Source organism: Canis aureus, chromosome 12 (assembly GCF_053574225.1).
Source record: "Canis aureus isolate CA01 chromosome 12, VMU_Caureus_v.1.0, whole genome shotgun sequence".
Classification (NCBI taxonomy): domain Eukaryota; kingdom Metazoa; phylum Chordata; class Mammalia; order Carnivora; family Canidae; genus Canis; species Canis aureus.
Window position 1 is genome coordinate 46716921 of NC_135622.1, and position 17386 is coordinate 46734306.

Sequence of the window (17386 nt, forward strand, 5' to 3'; positions counted from 1 at the left end):
AATCATGATCCTAGCAGAAGGCAGATGCTTAACTAACTGAGCCACCCAGGTGCCCCACAAGATAACAACCTAAAACATAAAAATTTATATTCAGATAATGAATTTGAAATGTCTAAAAACTATGGAATTCCAAAGCTGGCTTCAGAGAAAACAGAAGTTTAGGAAATAAACATTAAGTTTAAAATTAAGTATTGGGGCAAAAATTTTATGATCTTTAGTAATATAAGTTTTTTTTTTTTTTTTTAATTTTATTTATTTATGATAGTCACAGAGAGAGAGAGAGAGGCGCAGAGACACAGGCAGAGGGAGAAGCAGGCTCCATGCACCGGGAGCCCGATGTGGGATTCGATCCCGGGTCTCCAGGATCGCGCCCTGGGCCAAAGGCAGGCGCCAAACCGCTGCGCCACCCAGGGATCCCAAGTTTTTAAAGTGCTTTGCAGTTAATAAACATTTTCCACATGTACACAGAGGCATGGCAAATACGAGAGCCAAGAATCCAACTGATATCTTCTGAGCTATTGTTTATCAGTATATCTCTGCTACCTCCCCTATAAGGAGATTTTCAGCTCCTAGAAATAAAAGAATAAATTATAACATGCCCATAAAATTTAAAAACGTATAAAATACGTGTGTGTATTTGCAATGGAAAAAAGTAACCTTCAGTTTCATAGAGCAGGAATTATCCTAGCCCTAGAATTTGGTCCTGGACTAATTAGATGTTTCTAAGATTGCTTTTATATCTGACCTGATTATTTGGTTTGAGATTTGCATTGAGGGAAGCAATAGATAGGTTGATAGAGCTTTCTTAGTGGACAAATGATATAAAACATTGGGCAAAAAAAACCAAAAAAAACAAAACAAAAGGGTAAATCCTGACTTACTAGCCCTTATTTTGGGTTGTCTCCCAGGAAATCGGCCCATAGAGCATGTTTACTTGTGAATGTGTTTATAATTAGGGAAGTCCAAGCAAATCTTTTACTAGTCATGAAGGCAATACTTATTTTTGTTATATAATTGACTCAAACTGTTTGTAATGACTCCAAAGGAGCAGAAAACACTTTCCATGAAATGATTCACCCTGGAAAAAGAAAGAAATCTTTTGTTGTTGTTTAAAGATATTAAAGAGATTTACCAGAGAACTTTAATTATATGAAAAATCTATGTTTCTTAATTTCCTTCAAAAAAATTTTTTAAAGTAATATTTATTGATACTTATTGGGTGCTTTTACCAATACATTCTCTTCTCAGGTATATCCAAAGGACTGGGGGGAGAAAAGCTGACATAATTGGTTTTATATTTCAAAATCAGAAACATTTCAGAGTTAATTTAGATATGACTTGAAACTGAAGCTTTTCATGGAAAGTATGACTTCAAAGTAGTAACTTTAGCAGCATAAATTGCTCTACAATTTTATCCTCACTTATCATTCTTAAAATATCTGGGTTTAATTATTAAATAACTATATGGTTTTATTTTGTGTTTTTATGAGTAGATCATAGGAAATAGAAGTAATTTTCATTAAAATATTTTCTTTTAGGTTTCAGATTATCTTGAAGTAATCAAGGAACCAATGGATTTATCAACAGTAATAACTAAAATTGATAAGCATAATTACCTGACTGCTAAGGATTTTCTGAAAGATATTGACCTCATCTGTAGCAATGCTCTAGAGTATAATCCAGATAAGGATCCAGGAGGTAAGGATGCTCTGGGGAAGGTTCACTTTGGTGATCAATGAGAAGATAGTGGAAAGTTTAAATACTAAAGCATGCCCATATTTCAGGTAGATAAATTAGTATTTTATTTTATTTTATTTTATTTATTTATTTTATTCCTGAGAGAGAAAGAGAGAGAGAGAGAGAGAGAGAGAGAGGCCTAGACACAGGCAGAGGGAGAAGCAGGCTCCATGCAGTGAGCCCGACGCAGAACTCGATCCCAGGTCTCTAGGATCAGGCCCTGGGCTGAAGGCGGCGCTAAACCAGGGGTGCCCAGATAAATTAGTTTTAATGACATATTATTGTATTTAGAAACTTCTTGATCAGGAACTCCTAATATACTTAAATGTTAAATATAATTATTAAAATAATTTATTAATTTATGAAATTAAATAATGGATTTAAATAAGGATTTTATATTTTAGGTATTCTGTTCAGGGTTTAGTTTCTTCATTTATATTTTACTTTTTCTACTTAGATTCTTATTTAGGTAGGATGGAAAACTGAGTAATTGAGAATTTAATGTAAAATTCATTTATTTGGTCAAGATCACCAGCACTGATAAACACTGGGAATTCCAGATTGGTGGGAACTTATTATAGAGTAAGTTTACATGTAAAAGACCCTTTTAAGTAGATAGTACATATTCTGTAGATTGTGGTTTTGTTTTTTTTTTTTTTTTTTTTTTGTGGTTATTTTTAATGCAATTTTATTGTTTTGTTCCTAACCCAATCCTGTACTTAAATCTGTAGTCCCTGCTCTTTGAGTGCCCTCCATGGAGGACCGATAGGAACATATCTGTAGTTAAACAAGATGAATTGATTGATTCCTTGTAACAAGGAAGAATATGTATCACGTGGAACCATATAGGATTTGAGCTTGTGCTAAGGATTTCGGAGAGGATTTAAGAAAGTAGGACATTGTAGTAGATTGGATGCTCTTAGAAGTGGGGGGTGATTTTGAGATTAGATATTTTTTTTTTTTTTAAATTTTTTTTTTATTATTTTTTTTATTTATGATAGTCACAGAGAGAGGGAGAGAAAGAGAGACAGGCAGAGGGAGAAGCAGGCTCCATGCACCGGGAGCCCGACGTGGGATTCGATCCCGGGTCTCCAGGATCGCGCCCTGGGCCAAAGGCAGGCGCCAAACCGCTGCGCCACCCAGGGATCCCGAGATTAGATATTTTAAGAACCTGGAAGGCAAGAAGGGAGCAAAGCTAAAACTGGGATGGGTAAAGAAGAAGCAGTCATCCATTTTATCCGAGATAGGATTTTACATGCTTGTTTTTGTGGCTCGGACAATATTCATGCTTTTGTCTTTGTTCAGATATTGGGGGGCTCTTATTTTTATTTTGATTCGCCGTGGTCACGGAGTGGCCTTTTCTGATGTTGTGTTCTGTAAAAATTGTTTATGTTTAATATGAGTACACCAAGGTCTAGCTGATAGTGCCAGGCCATTTTCCAGCTAACAGGGGCTGTTACTCTCTTTCTCACTCTGCTGAGGATTCTGTTTCTTCAACAGGTGATAGACAAGTAAGATGCTTTTTACTTCTTAAACATTGATTTAAGTTTCACTTATCTCAAGGTAGTTAGAATACAGTTTTCTGCTTTTTTCCTGTGTTTATGGGTAGTGGTTCTTAGGCCACTTGTTAGAATGACCCCAATCTCGCACTTTCACATGAAATTGGGAGTTTTTCATCTAAATTTAGATCACCGCACATCAGATATCCTAATTCCAAGTTTACAGGCAGAATAACATTTTACATAGCTGTTCTTAAGCTTTGTATTAGGACATTTGCCTCTTGTTAGTTTTTGTTTCTTTTATTTTGACTTTTTATTATATATGTTGTGTAGAAACATTTCTAAAGACTAAAAGAAGATAATTAAGTAACTCCATTACCTTGTGTTGTTTCTCACACACGGGAATGTATTGTACATGGAATACCTACCTGCATAATATTTTTACTAAAATGAGAACACAATTTTTGTGAATTTTGTCATTCATGGATTATTTTGTGAAAAGTATATGAGTTAATATATTCCTATGACATTATTTTAATCACGTAGATGTACTATTATAGCTAATACCCCATTGGACATACTAGATTTTTTAGTTTTTCCCTCTATTATAATATTGATGAATAACTTTGTAGTATACATTTTACGTACATCCTTAACTATTTCTTTAGAATGATTTTCTTAAAGTGAAATTTCTGAATCAAGGAATATATCTTTCTCTATATATCTTCTAAGGCTTTTAATCTATACAGTTAAATTTTTCTCGCATTTTTGTTTTCTTTTGTCAGCACCATCAAGGCCACTGTTAGCCAATATAACAGTTTTGTGTGAGTGAGCGAATCTCCTTTTGTATAGATGGCCTCCAGCAACAGGACACAGTTTGAGTAGTGAAGAATGGGCTGGATGTCAGCTTCATTTGATTTCCTTGCTGGGGCCCTTGAGTAGGGTACAGTCTAGTCTGCACAGGTGTTTAGAGTGGCCTTGACCAAAGTATGAGAGTACTTATACTCTGTTATAGTGTTCAAGACACAGGGGTTGCTGAAACTGTACTAGGTAATAAGAGTTTGGGCTTTGGATTTATACCTAAGCGTCAGTACCAGTTCTGCTATTTTCTAGTTCATTAATGTGATCAAGTTTAGTCCTCTAAATTTTAGTATTCTTATCTGCAAAATAGAGATAATTATAGTATTCTTCTCATTGGGGTGGTTGTATGGGTTAAATGAGAAATTGTATTATGTTAAATATTACAGAACCACCATTTTCATATGGCTCAACCTAAATATGTTAAGCCCTTATCATAGTGCCTGAGACACGGTAAGTGTTCTGTAGAGGTTAGCAGTCCACATTTTAATTTTTGTTATCATTATTACTTAAATTGTGCTTAAAAAATTTTTTTTTTAATAAAGTGGTTGCTTAGTGGGTACCTATGTATTTAATTCCCTGGACCACATTTAAAATTTAATACTATTTTGGAAAAAGTCTAGGGACGGATAGTGAAAAATAAATTTGAATGTTTAGAGAAAGCCAATTGAGAGGGTCAATTCAGATTTTTCCCCCTATGTTACTTAATTATAACCACATTGAAAAATATTACTTTAAAGAAAGAAGCAGTGGTTTCTGGTGCATAATAAGCTTTTCCTATCCATTGCAGTTGTATAACAGAGAATATGGCTCTTAGAGTTGACATGATACACTTAAAATTTTCTTTCTTCACTATTTTAGATGCAAAAAAGTGTGATATAATTTAAAGGCATGATTTTGGCTCTGTTCAGATTATTTCATATCTTTGAGTTAAGAGGCTTGTTTTTTCCTTAGCAGAACCACTTGTTATGTATTAGGAAAACAACCTCAGGGTCTATTGTGTAGCAAGTAGAAATTACAGGAGTGTTGTATTACTTTTACAAGCTCCCATGAGTATTTGGAGCTTACAGTGTTCTGTTTTGCAGAACCCTTGGCCATTTGGGAAAAAAATCTAGCATACACATAGAAGACAAAAGCCAGTATTTTGAAAGCTATACATGTTGCCTAAATGTTTACCCAGATTATCTCTCATGAGGATGATGTGGACAGAAATTAAATGTTAGCCAGAAGAATTTTAACCTGTAGTTCTAAATGTAACTAGTATCAAATGTTTGACCCTAATTATTTATTATCTTAAAGATATATAAACATATATATATATATATTTAACCATTCCCCATTCTTTATCTTGCAGTACATCACATTCTCTAGGCCTCAGTTTCACCCCTAGAATGAGTCTAGCCCTCATTCACATACATACTATTATTGAGCTCATTTTGCTGAAAGTTCAGCCCTAATCTTGTAGTCTTCTCAAAATCTTCTCTTTTGCACTAGTTTGCTTGGGAATAAAGCTTACAGCTTCACCCTAGCCTTTGGAGCCCTCTGCAGGCTGTGCTTCAGCCAAACTCATTAATATTTTCTGTTAGTATTTATGAGTACCATGTACTAGTTACTGAGCCTGGGTGCTTAGAATACAAAAGTGACTGTGACAGTCCTTGCCTCTTGCGGCAGAGATACTCAGATGTAATGTATGTTTAACGATTACTGTGTGGCAGACATCATGCTATGTGTTACGGTATTAGTTTGCTAGAACTTTCATAACAAAATGATATAGACTAAAAGAACAGAAATTAATTTTCTTAGAGTTCTGGAAGCTGTGAGTCCAAAATGAAAGTGTCAGTAGATTTGGTTTCTCTTTAGTATTCCTTTTGGCTTACAGATGGCTGCCTTCTTGCTGTGACCTCATATGCTCATTTCTCTGTATGCACACACCCCTTGTGTGTCTTTGCCAATTTTCCTCTTAGAAGGACATAGATCAAATTAGGACCTACTCATACAACCTTATTTTATCTTAGTTACTTCTTTAAGAGCTCTATTTTTATTTAATTTTTTTAAGATTTATTTATTTATTTGTGTGAGAGAGAGCAACCACAAACGGGGAGAGGCAGAGGGAGAGAAATCCTCAAGCAGATTTTTCCCCCACCTGCCAAGTGTGGAGGCCAATGCAGGGCTCATGACCTGAGCCAAAATCAAGAGTTGGATGCCTAACCGACTGAGTCACTTGGGTGCCTCTGCAGTTGTAATAGATTATTAAGGTAGAGCATAGAGGTGGCAGTTACGAATTTTGTCTTGAAGTGACGACAGATGATTATAGTGCAGTTTTATAAGGTCTTTGTTAGAAATATGTACACATTGTGAGTGGAGCACAGAGGAAAAGACACTACCTAGAAATGGATAAGATTAGGAAAGGCATTCATTCCACGCTGACAGAAGTAGTGTACAAAATTATAAAAAGAGGGAATGTGCTGGAGAATAGAGCAGAACAGTGGTGGGAAATGAATCTGTTTTCTCTCTCTTTTTTTTAAAGATTTTATTTATTCATGAGAGACACACAGAGAGAAAGAGGCAGAGACACAGGCAGAGGGAGAAGCAGGCTCCATGCAGGGAGCCCGACTTGGGACTTGATCTTGAAACTTGATCCGGGGACTCCAGGATCACACCCTGGGCTGAAGGCGGTGCTAAACCGCTGAGCCACCTAGGCTGTCCATGAATCTGTTCTCTTAACCACCACGTCTCCATTTACTGAGCATCCATGTGTGGAATATTCTGATATGCATAAATCATGGTCTATGCTGGAAATGTATAGCTCTGGTCTGGAAGATGCCTAAAGCCCACTTAGTAGAGAGTCCTACAGATAAATGTCCTAGAAAGTCCCTATCTTCTTTTGATCCTGAATAAGGACTTCAGAGTTACTTTTCTAAATGATAAGGAACGATTGGATGGTTTTGAGACAGAAAGTGATACAGTTTGATTTGCATTTAAGAGTATAGTATTGCAGGCAGTGTCAGTTTTGGGGTAGAGGTCAGGAGAGTAGCAGAGATGGAGGTTAGAAGACCAATTAAAATTCAGTTGCAGTGGCGGCAGAGATTGGACGTAAAGGGCCTAGTGACCAATCGATTAGATGTAACTGACAGAAATCTAGAATGACTCCTGAGTTTGTGGTCTGAGCATGGTTAAGTAATATGAGAAGGAAACCAATAGAGGAACAGGTTTATGGGCAGTATGCTAAGCTTAATTTTGGACATATTAGTAAGAGCTAACCTTTGGTGCACTCCCAGATAAAATGCAGATATTACAGAGTAGTAGTTATATATATGGTTCTGGACATTGGGAGATATTTGGGCAAGAAACATTGTTGGAGTCATCAGTGTATAGGAGTGAATGAGATCACATAGGTGGTATATAGAATGAGAAGAGAGAGAAGCCCACGAGGAATCCTCCCTTATGAGATTTAGGTCCCAGTTCTCAGTTTAGCTCCAATCTTAACTGTTGGAATGAATTTATGGTACCTTTGTTAAATGTATTGCCCCTACTGGGAGTGTGTACCACTTTTATTGAGGTGTAAGTTACATAGAATATGTTGTTTTTAAAACTACATTTATCTTTTGAAATCCCACTCACCCTTCAAGGAATATTAAATGCTACATTCATGAAAGTTTTTTTGGATGTCCTTTCAGTTATAAGTAATCCCTTCATCTTGGAATCAACACTATGTAACTTTCCTGTGATACTTTTTATCTACCCCACCACCACCTGCCTCCTTGAGCTGAAATAGTTACTTGTTACTCCTTATCCCTTGTTTTAGACCCTAAGCTGATTGGGAACAGGATTTGTATAAGTGTATGTATGGAGCATGTTCTTAATAAATGTGGCCAGTGAGTAAATTTCATCAGTTGTTCTCTTGTTGAACACTAACTGAAGGAGTTTCAGATTAGATAGAAATTATAAAATGGAGACAATTTAGATATGAGCCAGTAAATACATAAAATTTCTTATTTATGAAATAATTTGGGATAAAACATCATCCTATAAAATTAGTTTTTCTTAAAATATTATTAATTTTCCTTAATAACTTTACTGAAAAAAACAGCTAATATACTTCTCTTCATCAAAGTACAAAAGTAACATTGACACATTGATAATAGTTGTTACTTTTATAAAAGTAGTGATTGTTTTTAAAAATTTTATTTAAATTCAACTAAATAACATATGGTATATTATTAGTTTCAGAGGTAGAGTTCAATGATTCATCAGTCTTACATAACACCCAGTGCTCATTCCATCATATGGATTGTCTATCACCCAGTTACCCCATCCTCCTTGCCTACCTCCCCTCCAACAACCCTCAGTTTGTTTCCTATGGTTAAGAGTCTGTTATGGTTTGTCTCCCCCTCTGATTTTGTCTTATGTTATTTTTCCCTCCTTTGCCTATGATCCTGTTTTGTTTTTTAAATTCCACATATGAGTGAGATCATATGATAATGCCTTTCTCTGATTGACTTATTTTGCTTAGCATAATACCCTTTAGTTCCATTTGCTGCAAATGGCAAGACTTCATGTTTTTGATGGCTGAGTGTGTGTGTGTGTGTGTGTGTGTATACACACACCACATCTTTATCCATTGGTTGATGGACATCTGGGCTCTTTCCATATGTTGGCTATTGTGGACATTGCTTCTATAATCAATGGGGTGCAGGTGCTTCTTCCAATCACTGTATCTTTTGGATAAACACCTAGTCGTGCAGTTTCTAGGTCGTAAGGTAGCTCTAATTTTAAATTCTTGAGGAACCTCCATATTGTTTTCCAGAGTGGCTGCACCAGCTTGCATTCCCATCAACAGTGTGTGAGGGTTCCCGTTTCTCTGCATTGTTGCCAATATCTGTTGTTTCCTAACTTGTTAATTTTAGCCATTCTGACCGATGTGAGGTGGTATCTCATTGTGGTTGAGATTTCCCTGATGCTGAGTGATGTTGAGCATTTTTTCATGTGTCTGTTGGCCATTCGCATGTCTTCTCTGGAGAAGTGGCTTTTCATGTCTTCTGGCCATTTCTTGACTGGATTATTTGTTTTTCGGATGTTGAGAAAAGTAGTGATTCTATTAATTTTATAGATTCTCCTCAATTTGCCCTAATAATAGTTTTTATTATTGGGGCTCAGAGGTTATGTAATTTGTGCAAACCCACAAATGTTATATGGCACAACTGAATGGATTGGATTCTGTCCTCAAAGCTAGTGTGTGTGGTTTTTTGCTGTGCTTATGTTATTTTCAAATTACATGGATTTTGAGAATCTTAAGATCATAAAGTATGAGACTAAAGAACTGGTAAACATATACCTTATATTTTATTTATTTTTAAACTTTTGGTGGTCAGTAAAGCAAAGTTTATTGAGTGATAGTACAAAAGCTACTGAAGAGGGAGAGAGGGGACTCGAGAGAGTTGCCCTGTAGCTTATATCTTAAAGCACTGTTTAAAGTAAGGATTTTAAGACTGATGTCCATGAGAGAGTCTCTGAACAATAACATCCCAAATTGTATACATGTGTGATTTTTCATTTTTATCACATGCTTATAAGGATCTAAGATGACCCCCCTACCTCTTGAAAAAGATGAAGTTTGAAGACATCACATCTCTTCTACTTTTAATGTTCTATAAACTTATGATTTGTTGCTGTGTATAAAAAAACATAGATGCAATTCTAACCTAACAATTATTAAAAATAATTATAATGGTAAGCACATGAAAAATACTGTTTCCTTATCAAGTGCAGATGCTCTTCAGAATAAATTCATTATCCTTCAGATCAATGGGAAATTTTTATCGATTTCTTTTTCTTTTCTTTTCTTTTCTTTTCTTTTCTTTTCTTTTCTTTTCTTTTCTTTTCTTTCTTTCTTTTCTTTTCTTTTCTTTTCTTTTCTTTTCTTTTCTTTTCTTTTCTTTTCTTTTCTTTTCTTTTCTTTTCCTCCCTCCCTCCCTCCCTCCCTCCCTCCCTCCCTCCTCCTTCCTTCCTTCCTTCCTTCCTTCCTTCCTTCCTTCCTTCCTTCCTTCCCTCCCCCATTTAATTGGGGATGGAATGTGAGCAGGAAGCATACATTTAAAAAGAAAGACTATTGAGTTATTTTAGAGTGATAATTTGCCAGATACATGGCTTTAGATTTAATCTTGCCTCTTAGCTTTTTCAAGCTGAGGTAGAAAGCCAGTGGCATGTGCACCACAAATATTATATTATCAGCTTGAAAGTACAGCTACTTCTAAGGATGTTCATTGTAGGTTTTTATGTGTAATAGGTAAAATTTGAAGCAACTTAAGACTTAAAACAATAGAACAATAATTTTGAAAAATTAAGGTACATCCTCCTTTGGATTTTCATTATTTTTATAATCATTCATTCATTCATTCATTCATTCATGAGAGACAGAGAAAGAGAGGCAGAGACACAGGCAGAGGGAGAAGCAGCCTCCATGCAGGGAGCCTGACATGGGACTTGATTCCAGGACCCTGGGATCACGCTCTGAGCCAAAGGCAGACCTTCAACCGCTGAGCCACCCAGGTGTCCCCTACTTTGGATTTTTAAATAGCCATTATAGTTTGGTTCTCAAAGGATGTTTGAAAGTTATCAGGAGACTTCTGATTTTGGCTGTGATGGAGTAAAAGGGACCGAATTTATCCTCCTACCTGAAACAATGAAAAAAACTGAACAAAATGTATGAAAAAACAATTTTGAAGACACCGGATATCAGGAAACAAAGGCTAGTATTCCCCAAAAGATGAGAAACTACAGGTTGAGCCCTAGTTGCGTCGAGAGTTTCCAGACTATGGTATAGGAAGGAAAAACCCAGGCAGAGGAAGTCTACCTGAATTACAGAGACAGCTGGAAATGTAAGGAGGGCAAAGTAGGTAGAGTTCTCAGGGCAGAAAGAAAGCAAGCTGTACAGAGAGAACACTCTGGAAATCTGCAGCGGATCTCTTCCAGTCTTGAGCTGATCACTGATTGGTGTATACATATGAGGAAACTATCTCAGACCAGAGAAAGGAAATATTCCTTGAAGCTCATAGGGGACTAGCAATAGTGCAGCAAATATTTAGAGCTAATACCAACAGAGATAAAATAGGATCATAAATAAGTACACATCCAGAAGAAGTAAGAAAAAAAGGAAAAGGGAGCAAGTGGAAAATAAATAGCAACTTTACTAATAATCACATAAATCACATTGAAAATAAATGGTCTATTTTGGTGTAGTCTCAGTAGCTTATTTTTGCTGTTGTTTCCTTTGCCTGTGGAGACATATCTAGAAAAATGTTGCTAAGGCTGATGTTAGGGAATTTACTGTCCTTGTTCTGTTCTACGAATTTTATGGTTTCAGGTCTTACACTTAAGTCTTTAATCCATTTTGAGTTTATTTTTGTGTATGATGTAAGAAAGTGGTCCAATTTCATTCTTGTGCATGTAGCTGTCCAGTTTTCCCAACACTGTTTGTTAAAGAGACTGCGTTTTCCCCATGTATATTCTTGTCTCTTTTGTCATAGATGAATTGACCATATAAGTGTGGGTTATATTTCTGTGCTTTCTATCCTGTACTGTTGATCTCTGTGTCTGTTTTTGTGCCAGTGCCATACTGTTTCAGTTCTTACAGCTTTGTATTACATCTTGAAATCTGGAATTGTGATTTCAGACAAACCTCCAGCTTTGTTTTCCTTTCTCAAAGACTGCTTAGCTACTTGGGGTCTTTTGTGGTTCCATACACATTTTAGGATTACTTGTTCTAGTTTTGTGAAAAATGTTTTTGGTATTTTGATAGAGATTGTGTTGAATCTGCAGATTGCCTTGAATAGTGTAGACATTTTATTTTATTTTATTTAATTTTTAATTTTTATTTATTTATGATAGTCCCACACACACAGAGAGAGAGGCAGAGACACAGGCAGAGGGAGAAGCAGGCTCCATGCCCTGGGAGCCTGACATGGGACTCAATCCCGGGTCTCCAGGATCGCGCCCTGGGTCAAAGGCAGGCGCCAAACCGCTGCACCACCCAGGGATTCCCTAGTGTAGACATTTTAGCAATATTCTTCCAATCCATGAACATGGAATATCTTTCCATCTATGTATATCATCGTCAGTTTCTTTCATCAGTGTTTTATATTTTCCAAAGCACAGGTGTTTCACTTCTTTGGTTAAGTTTATTCCTAAGTATTTTATTCTTTTTGGTGTGATCAAAATGTATACTTTTTTTGTTTTAAGATTTTATTTATTTGACAGAACACAAGTAGGGGGAGTAGCAGGCAGAGGGAGAGGGAGAGGGAGAAGCAACTCCCTGCTGAGAAGGGATCCCGATGCAGGGCTTGATCTCAGGACTCTGAAATCATGACCTGAGCTGAAGACAGATTCTTAGCTGACTGAGCCACCCAGGTGCCCCCAAAATGTATACTTTAAATATATGCAATTTAATATATCTCTTCTGTACTGTAATAGATCTTTTTTTTTTTTTTAAGACTTAGGAAAGTACAGGATGTTAAATAATAAATTCGGATTGCACAGTTGTGGCTTTTGGGTCATAGATTCTTGAGATCTGTATTCATTTATTTCCATATATTCATGATATCTCTTTGGATATTTTTTACACATCGAAATAAACTCTTTAAACTTTAATTTTTGACTTTTTTCCTCTTCTATTTATTCTCTCATTATTTGCATATTTGAAAGTATTACTTCCATTTTCCCATTTTTCATGCAAGAAGCTAGACCATGATCCTTGATACATACCTCATCCCATACTTCATCATCAAGTTGTGTCCTTGAGAACGTATTTAAAATCCATAATCTTCTCCTTTTCACCACCCCCACCCTCATTCAATTTGTTCTTCTCTCTCACTAAAAAAAGAGCCTTCTGATTATGTTACCTGTTTTTGTTTTTGTTTTTTTTTTATTCATGATAGTCACAGAGAGAGAGAGGCAGAGACACAGACAGAGGGAGAAGCAGGCTCCATGCACCGGGAGCCTGACGTGGGACTCGATCCCGGGTCTCCAGGATCGCGCCCTGGGCCAAAGGCAGGCGCCAAACCGCTGCGCCACCCAGGGATCCCCAGATTATGTTACCTGTTTTTATTCGTGACCCCTCCAATAGTTTCCAGATAATGGCTGGAGATGACTTTTTTTTTTTTTTAAGATTTTATTTCTTTGAGAGAGAGAGGGAGAGGGGTAGAGCAGAGGGAGGCGGACAAGCAGATTCTCCACTGGGCATGGAGCCCAGTGTGGAGCTCAATCCTGTGACTGTGAGATCATGACCAGAGCCGAAATCAAGACTTGGTTGCTTTACTGACAGTGCTACCCAGGTGTCCCTAGAGATGATCTTTTGAAGATGTTTGTTTATTTATTTATTTTTTTAAAAATATTTTATTTATTTATTCATGAGAGAAAGAGGCAGAGACATAGGCAGAGGGAGAAGCAGGCTCCATGCAGGGAACTGGACGTGGGACTCGATCCCGGGTTTCCAGGATCATGCCCCGGACTAAAGGTGGCACTAAACCACTGAGCCACCGAACTGCCTGAAGATGGTCATTTAAATCATGTTACTTCTCTGTTCTGATCTTTTCAATGACTTTTCATTGCTCTTAGTATAAGGCCTGAATCCTTTAAATACAATCAGATTCCCATTTATCTCTTGTTTATTGTATTCTAACCACAGATTTTATTTATTTGTTTTAGAGAGAAAAGGAGGGTGAGCAGAGGGAGAGGGACTTCCTACTCAGACTCCTTGCTGAGTGCAAGCCCATTGTGGGGCTTGATCTCAGGACCCTGAGATCATGACCTGAGACAAAATCAAGAGTCAGATGCTTACCTGACTGAGCCACTCAGGCACCCCTTGACTTGACTTTTAATATTTCAGAGTTGTGTAGCTCTTGGGAGCACTTTTTATGTTGTGTTTTTCATGAATGAGGGCTTCTCGATTAGTGTAAAGCCGAGACTTAATGTAAACATCAGGTGTGGTTTACCTAATAGTGTGTGTATTTCTTTCCTGGATCTACCTACAATTTATATACCATCTTGCAGTTTTTGGCTTAGAGTGCTTGCTATATTTTTTGTTTCTGTCACAGATTTTTATTTTTTTTAAGTTTTAATTTTTTGTTGTCACAGATTTTTAATAAGTCACTTTTACTTAGGATATATTATATTCTTCATAGTTTTGACCAGTTTTCACTTATGGAGAAAATTATGTAAGATTTTCTGAATTCTCAATATCCATCTATAGAAACTCTGGTACTGGGCATATGGTGAATATTCTCCGAATCTCTTAAAATTTTTATTGAAAATCATGTTTTTGTTTTTTAAAACTTAAAATCAAGTTTTGTGTCTTTGAGATAATGATTTGTTAAATAGGCTTATTAGTACAATTGAACCTGAACAGCACAGTTTGAACTACATAGGTCCCACTTCTACATGGATCTTTTTTTTTTTTTTGTAAATGCAGTACAGTACTATAAATGTATTTTCTCTTATGATTTTCTTAACATTTCCATTTCTTTAGCTGTATTGTAAGAATACAGTATATGATACATTTAACATACAGGATATGTGTTAATGGACTATTTATGTTATCTATAAGACTTCTGGTCAGCGTTACTATTACTATTTACTATTACTAGTAAATTTTTGGGGGGGGGGGAGTCAAAAGTTACAGGTTTTTGACTATGTGGAGAGTTGGCACCTCTAATCCCTTTGTTGTGCAGGAGTCACTTGTACTTTGAAGTTCTAAAAAATAATTCAGAGAATTATCAAGGTTACTAAATAGCTTATTATATTTTTTACTCATCATTTAAATGAACCTGTTTCTCACCTGGAAGTGCTTTTTACAGTTTTATTTAAATGTTTGTGTTCTTTTCTTTCTCTTTTTAAGATACCCTTTGTTAATGTTATTTTATTTATCTATATAATAAAGTATACCAACTTTTTTAACAGATAAAATAATTAGGCATAGGGCTTGTACCCTGAAGGACACAGCACATGCCATCATTGCAGCTGAATTGGATCCAGAATTTAATAAACTCTGTGAAGAAATTAAGGAAGCTAGAATAAAAAGAGGTAAGTTTATAGAAATGAACTTGCTTCTGAAGACCAAGATTCATTGTTACTGAATGATGTTTCTTTAGGCTTGCTGACATTATGAAAATAATCTATATTGAGGCACACACTTTATATATTTTGGTACTAACGTGTCATGTAAATTCTCAAAGGTATTTTAAAATTTTACTTTCTGGGAAAGTTTTAGTGAGTACAGAAGTGCAAATTACAGAAATAAAATTCTTTTTAGTGAAATTTTTTTTGTAGAAGTGTATCTGTTAATTTTTATTCTTAAAGGATTTAGATAGACTTTCATATCATAGAGGGTTTACTTTTTAAAAGTTTTTAGGAATATTGTTTTTTTTCCCTATTGACATTTATGTGCAGTTCTGTTAATATAAAATTAACAGAACTAGCAAATGTGGTTTGTTCAGTGTATAATCCTGTCCTTGAGGAACTCAGTAGGAGACAGAATTATAAAACAAACCAATACAGTTGAAGTATATGAGTTGGTTGAAACATGTTTATAGCACAGAGGAGGAGACTTCCTGTTATGGATCTCAGTGTATTTCATCCAGAGTTTGGGGAATGAAAATATAGGAGTGTTGTCTCTAGTGGAGTTGGAAAAGAGAGGTAGTGACAGAGGAGGGGGAGGTATTTGTAACCAGAGCAGATTAATAGCATATGTAAAAGCACAGAGATGTGAAATAACATGATATATTTGAAGAACTGCAAACTGTGTGGTATTGCGGAAGCTGTACAGAATGGGAAATAGATCTCAAGAGGTGAGCTGAGTCCAGGACATTGAAATTACGAAGCTTTTTTCCCTACTTCTTAGGCCCTCCCTGGTCACCTAATTTAAAATAGGCTCTGGTCACCATAGCACATAGCATTTTGTCTTTTTTTTTTTTTTTTTTTTTTTGTCTCTTTCCCTTATTTGGAATAGAAGTGTTGTGAATGGTTTGTTCATAGCTCTACTGCAGTCCCTAGAATCTGTCCTATAAATATTTGAATGAATTGATGCCAATGCTAAGGAGCTTAAGACTTTATCCTGTAGGTCAGTGTTTTTCAAAATATGTGTGCCTAACACCCACATCAGCTTATTAGACTTAGGGAATTAGATTCTCTGAGAGTAGTAAGGCTGAGAAATCTACACTTTAACAAACTATTCACGTGTTTTTTTTGTACACTAAAGTTTGAGAACCATTGCCATAGTCAATATGAGTCACTGAAATATTTTAAGCTGTGGAATGAATTGGTAAATTGCTTTGGCAGCAGGAAATAGCAAGGTCAATGTGGCAGGATAGAAGGATGGACCAGTCGAAAACTGTTGGAGCCAGTTTGGAAAACAGTTTGGCAGTTTCTAAAAAATTAAGCATAACATTTACCATATGACCCAGTGATTCTACTCCTGGAAACAACCCAAGATAAATGAAAACATATGCTTGTATAGAGACTGTTCAAACAACTAAAAACTGGAAACAATGCAAATGCCTATCAACCAGTGAATGGGTAAGCAAAACAGTGTATCATACAATGGCATACTGCTCAGTCATAAAAAGGAACAAACTACTGATACATGGTACGACATAGGTGAACTTAGGAACGTTATCCTAAGTGAAAGAATCCAGTTATAAAAGACCACCTGTTTGGTGTGATTCCGTTTATATGAAACGTTCTTTTGTGAAGTATGTGGAGGCAAAAAGTAGATTCGCTGGGGCCTGGGATAGTTAACCAAAAAATTGGGCTGCTGTGGTGATTGCAGAGCTCTGTAACTATACTAAAAATCATTTAATGGTATGCTTCAGATGAGTGATTTTTTTTTTTATTATTATGTAAGTTGCACCTCAATAAAGCATTTGGGGGGAAAAGTTGTTGGACTTGTGCAGAGTTTTAATTCGTGAAATGGGAATGGATATAGGATCAATGCAGGAGAGATTTGGGGCATGATTGGAGGCCATTGGGAAGGGAAGGAAGAGTCAAAGTTGGCTGCCCATATTACAGGTTCAGTGACTTAGTAGATACTAGTACTATCAACAGAGATAGGGGAATATCTAACTGGAAATAGGGATGAACAGGTATTTTTTTTTTTCTCTTGAACAGGTTTTTTTTTGGTGGGGAAAGATAAACTAATTACCTTTAATTTGACCCATCATTAGGATATACAGTTGGATACATAAGATAGGCAATTGAATATATGGGTCAGAAGCTCAAGAGATGCTTGGGCTAAATATGTA

General features: G+C 36.1%; 1 protein-coding gene across 2 annotated transcripts in view; it reads left to right on the forward strand.

Moving 5' to 3' along the window:
• The window catches only part of ATAD2B (ATPase family AAA domain containing 2B), a 156985-nt gene that overhangs the window by 125766 nt on the left and 13833 nt on the right, over nucleotides 1–17386 (forward strand). For both annotated transcript variants that reach the window (XM_077843971.1, XM_077843970.1), the window contains exons 22-23: nucleotides 1539–1698; nucleotides 15048–15170. In XM_077843971.1, the coding sequence (XP_077700097.1) occupies nucleotides 1539–1698; nucleotides 15048–15170 (283 nt within the window). The remainder of the gene's footprint in view (nucleotides 1–1538; nucleotides 1699–15047; nucleotides 15171–17386) is intronic.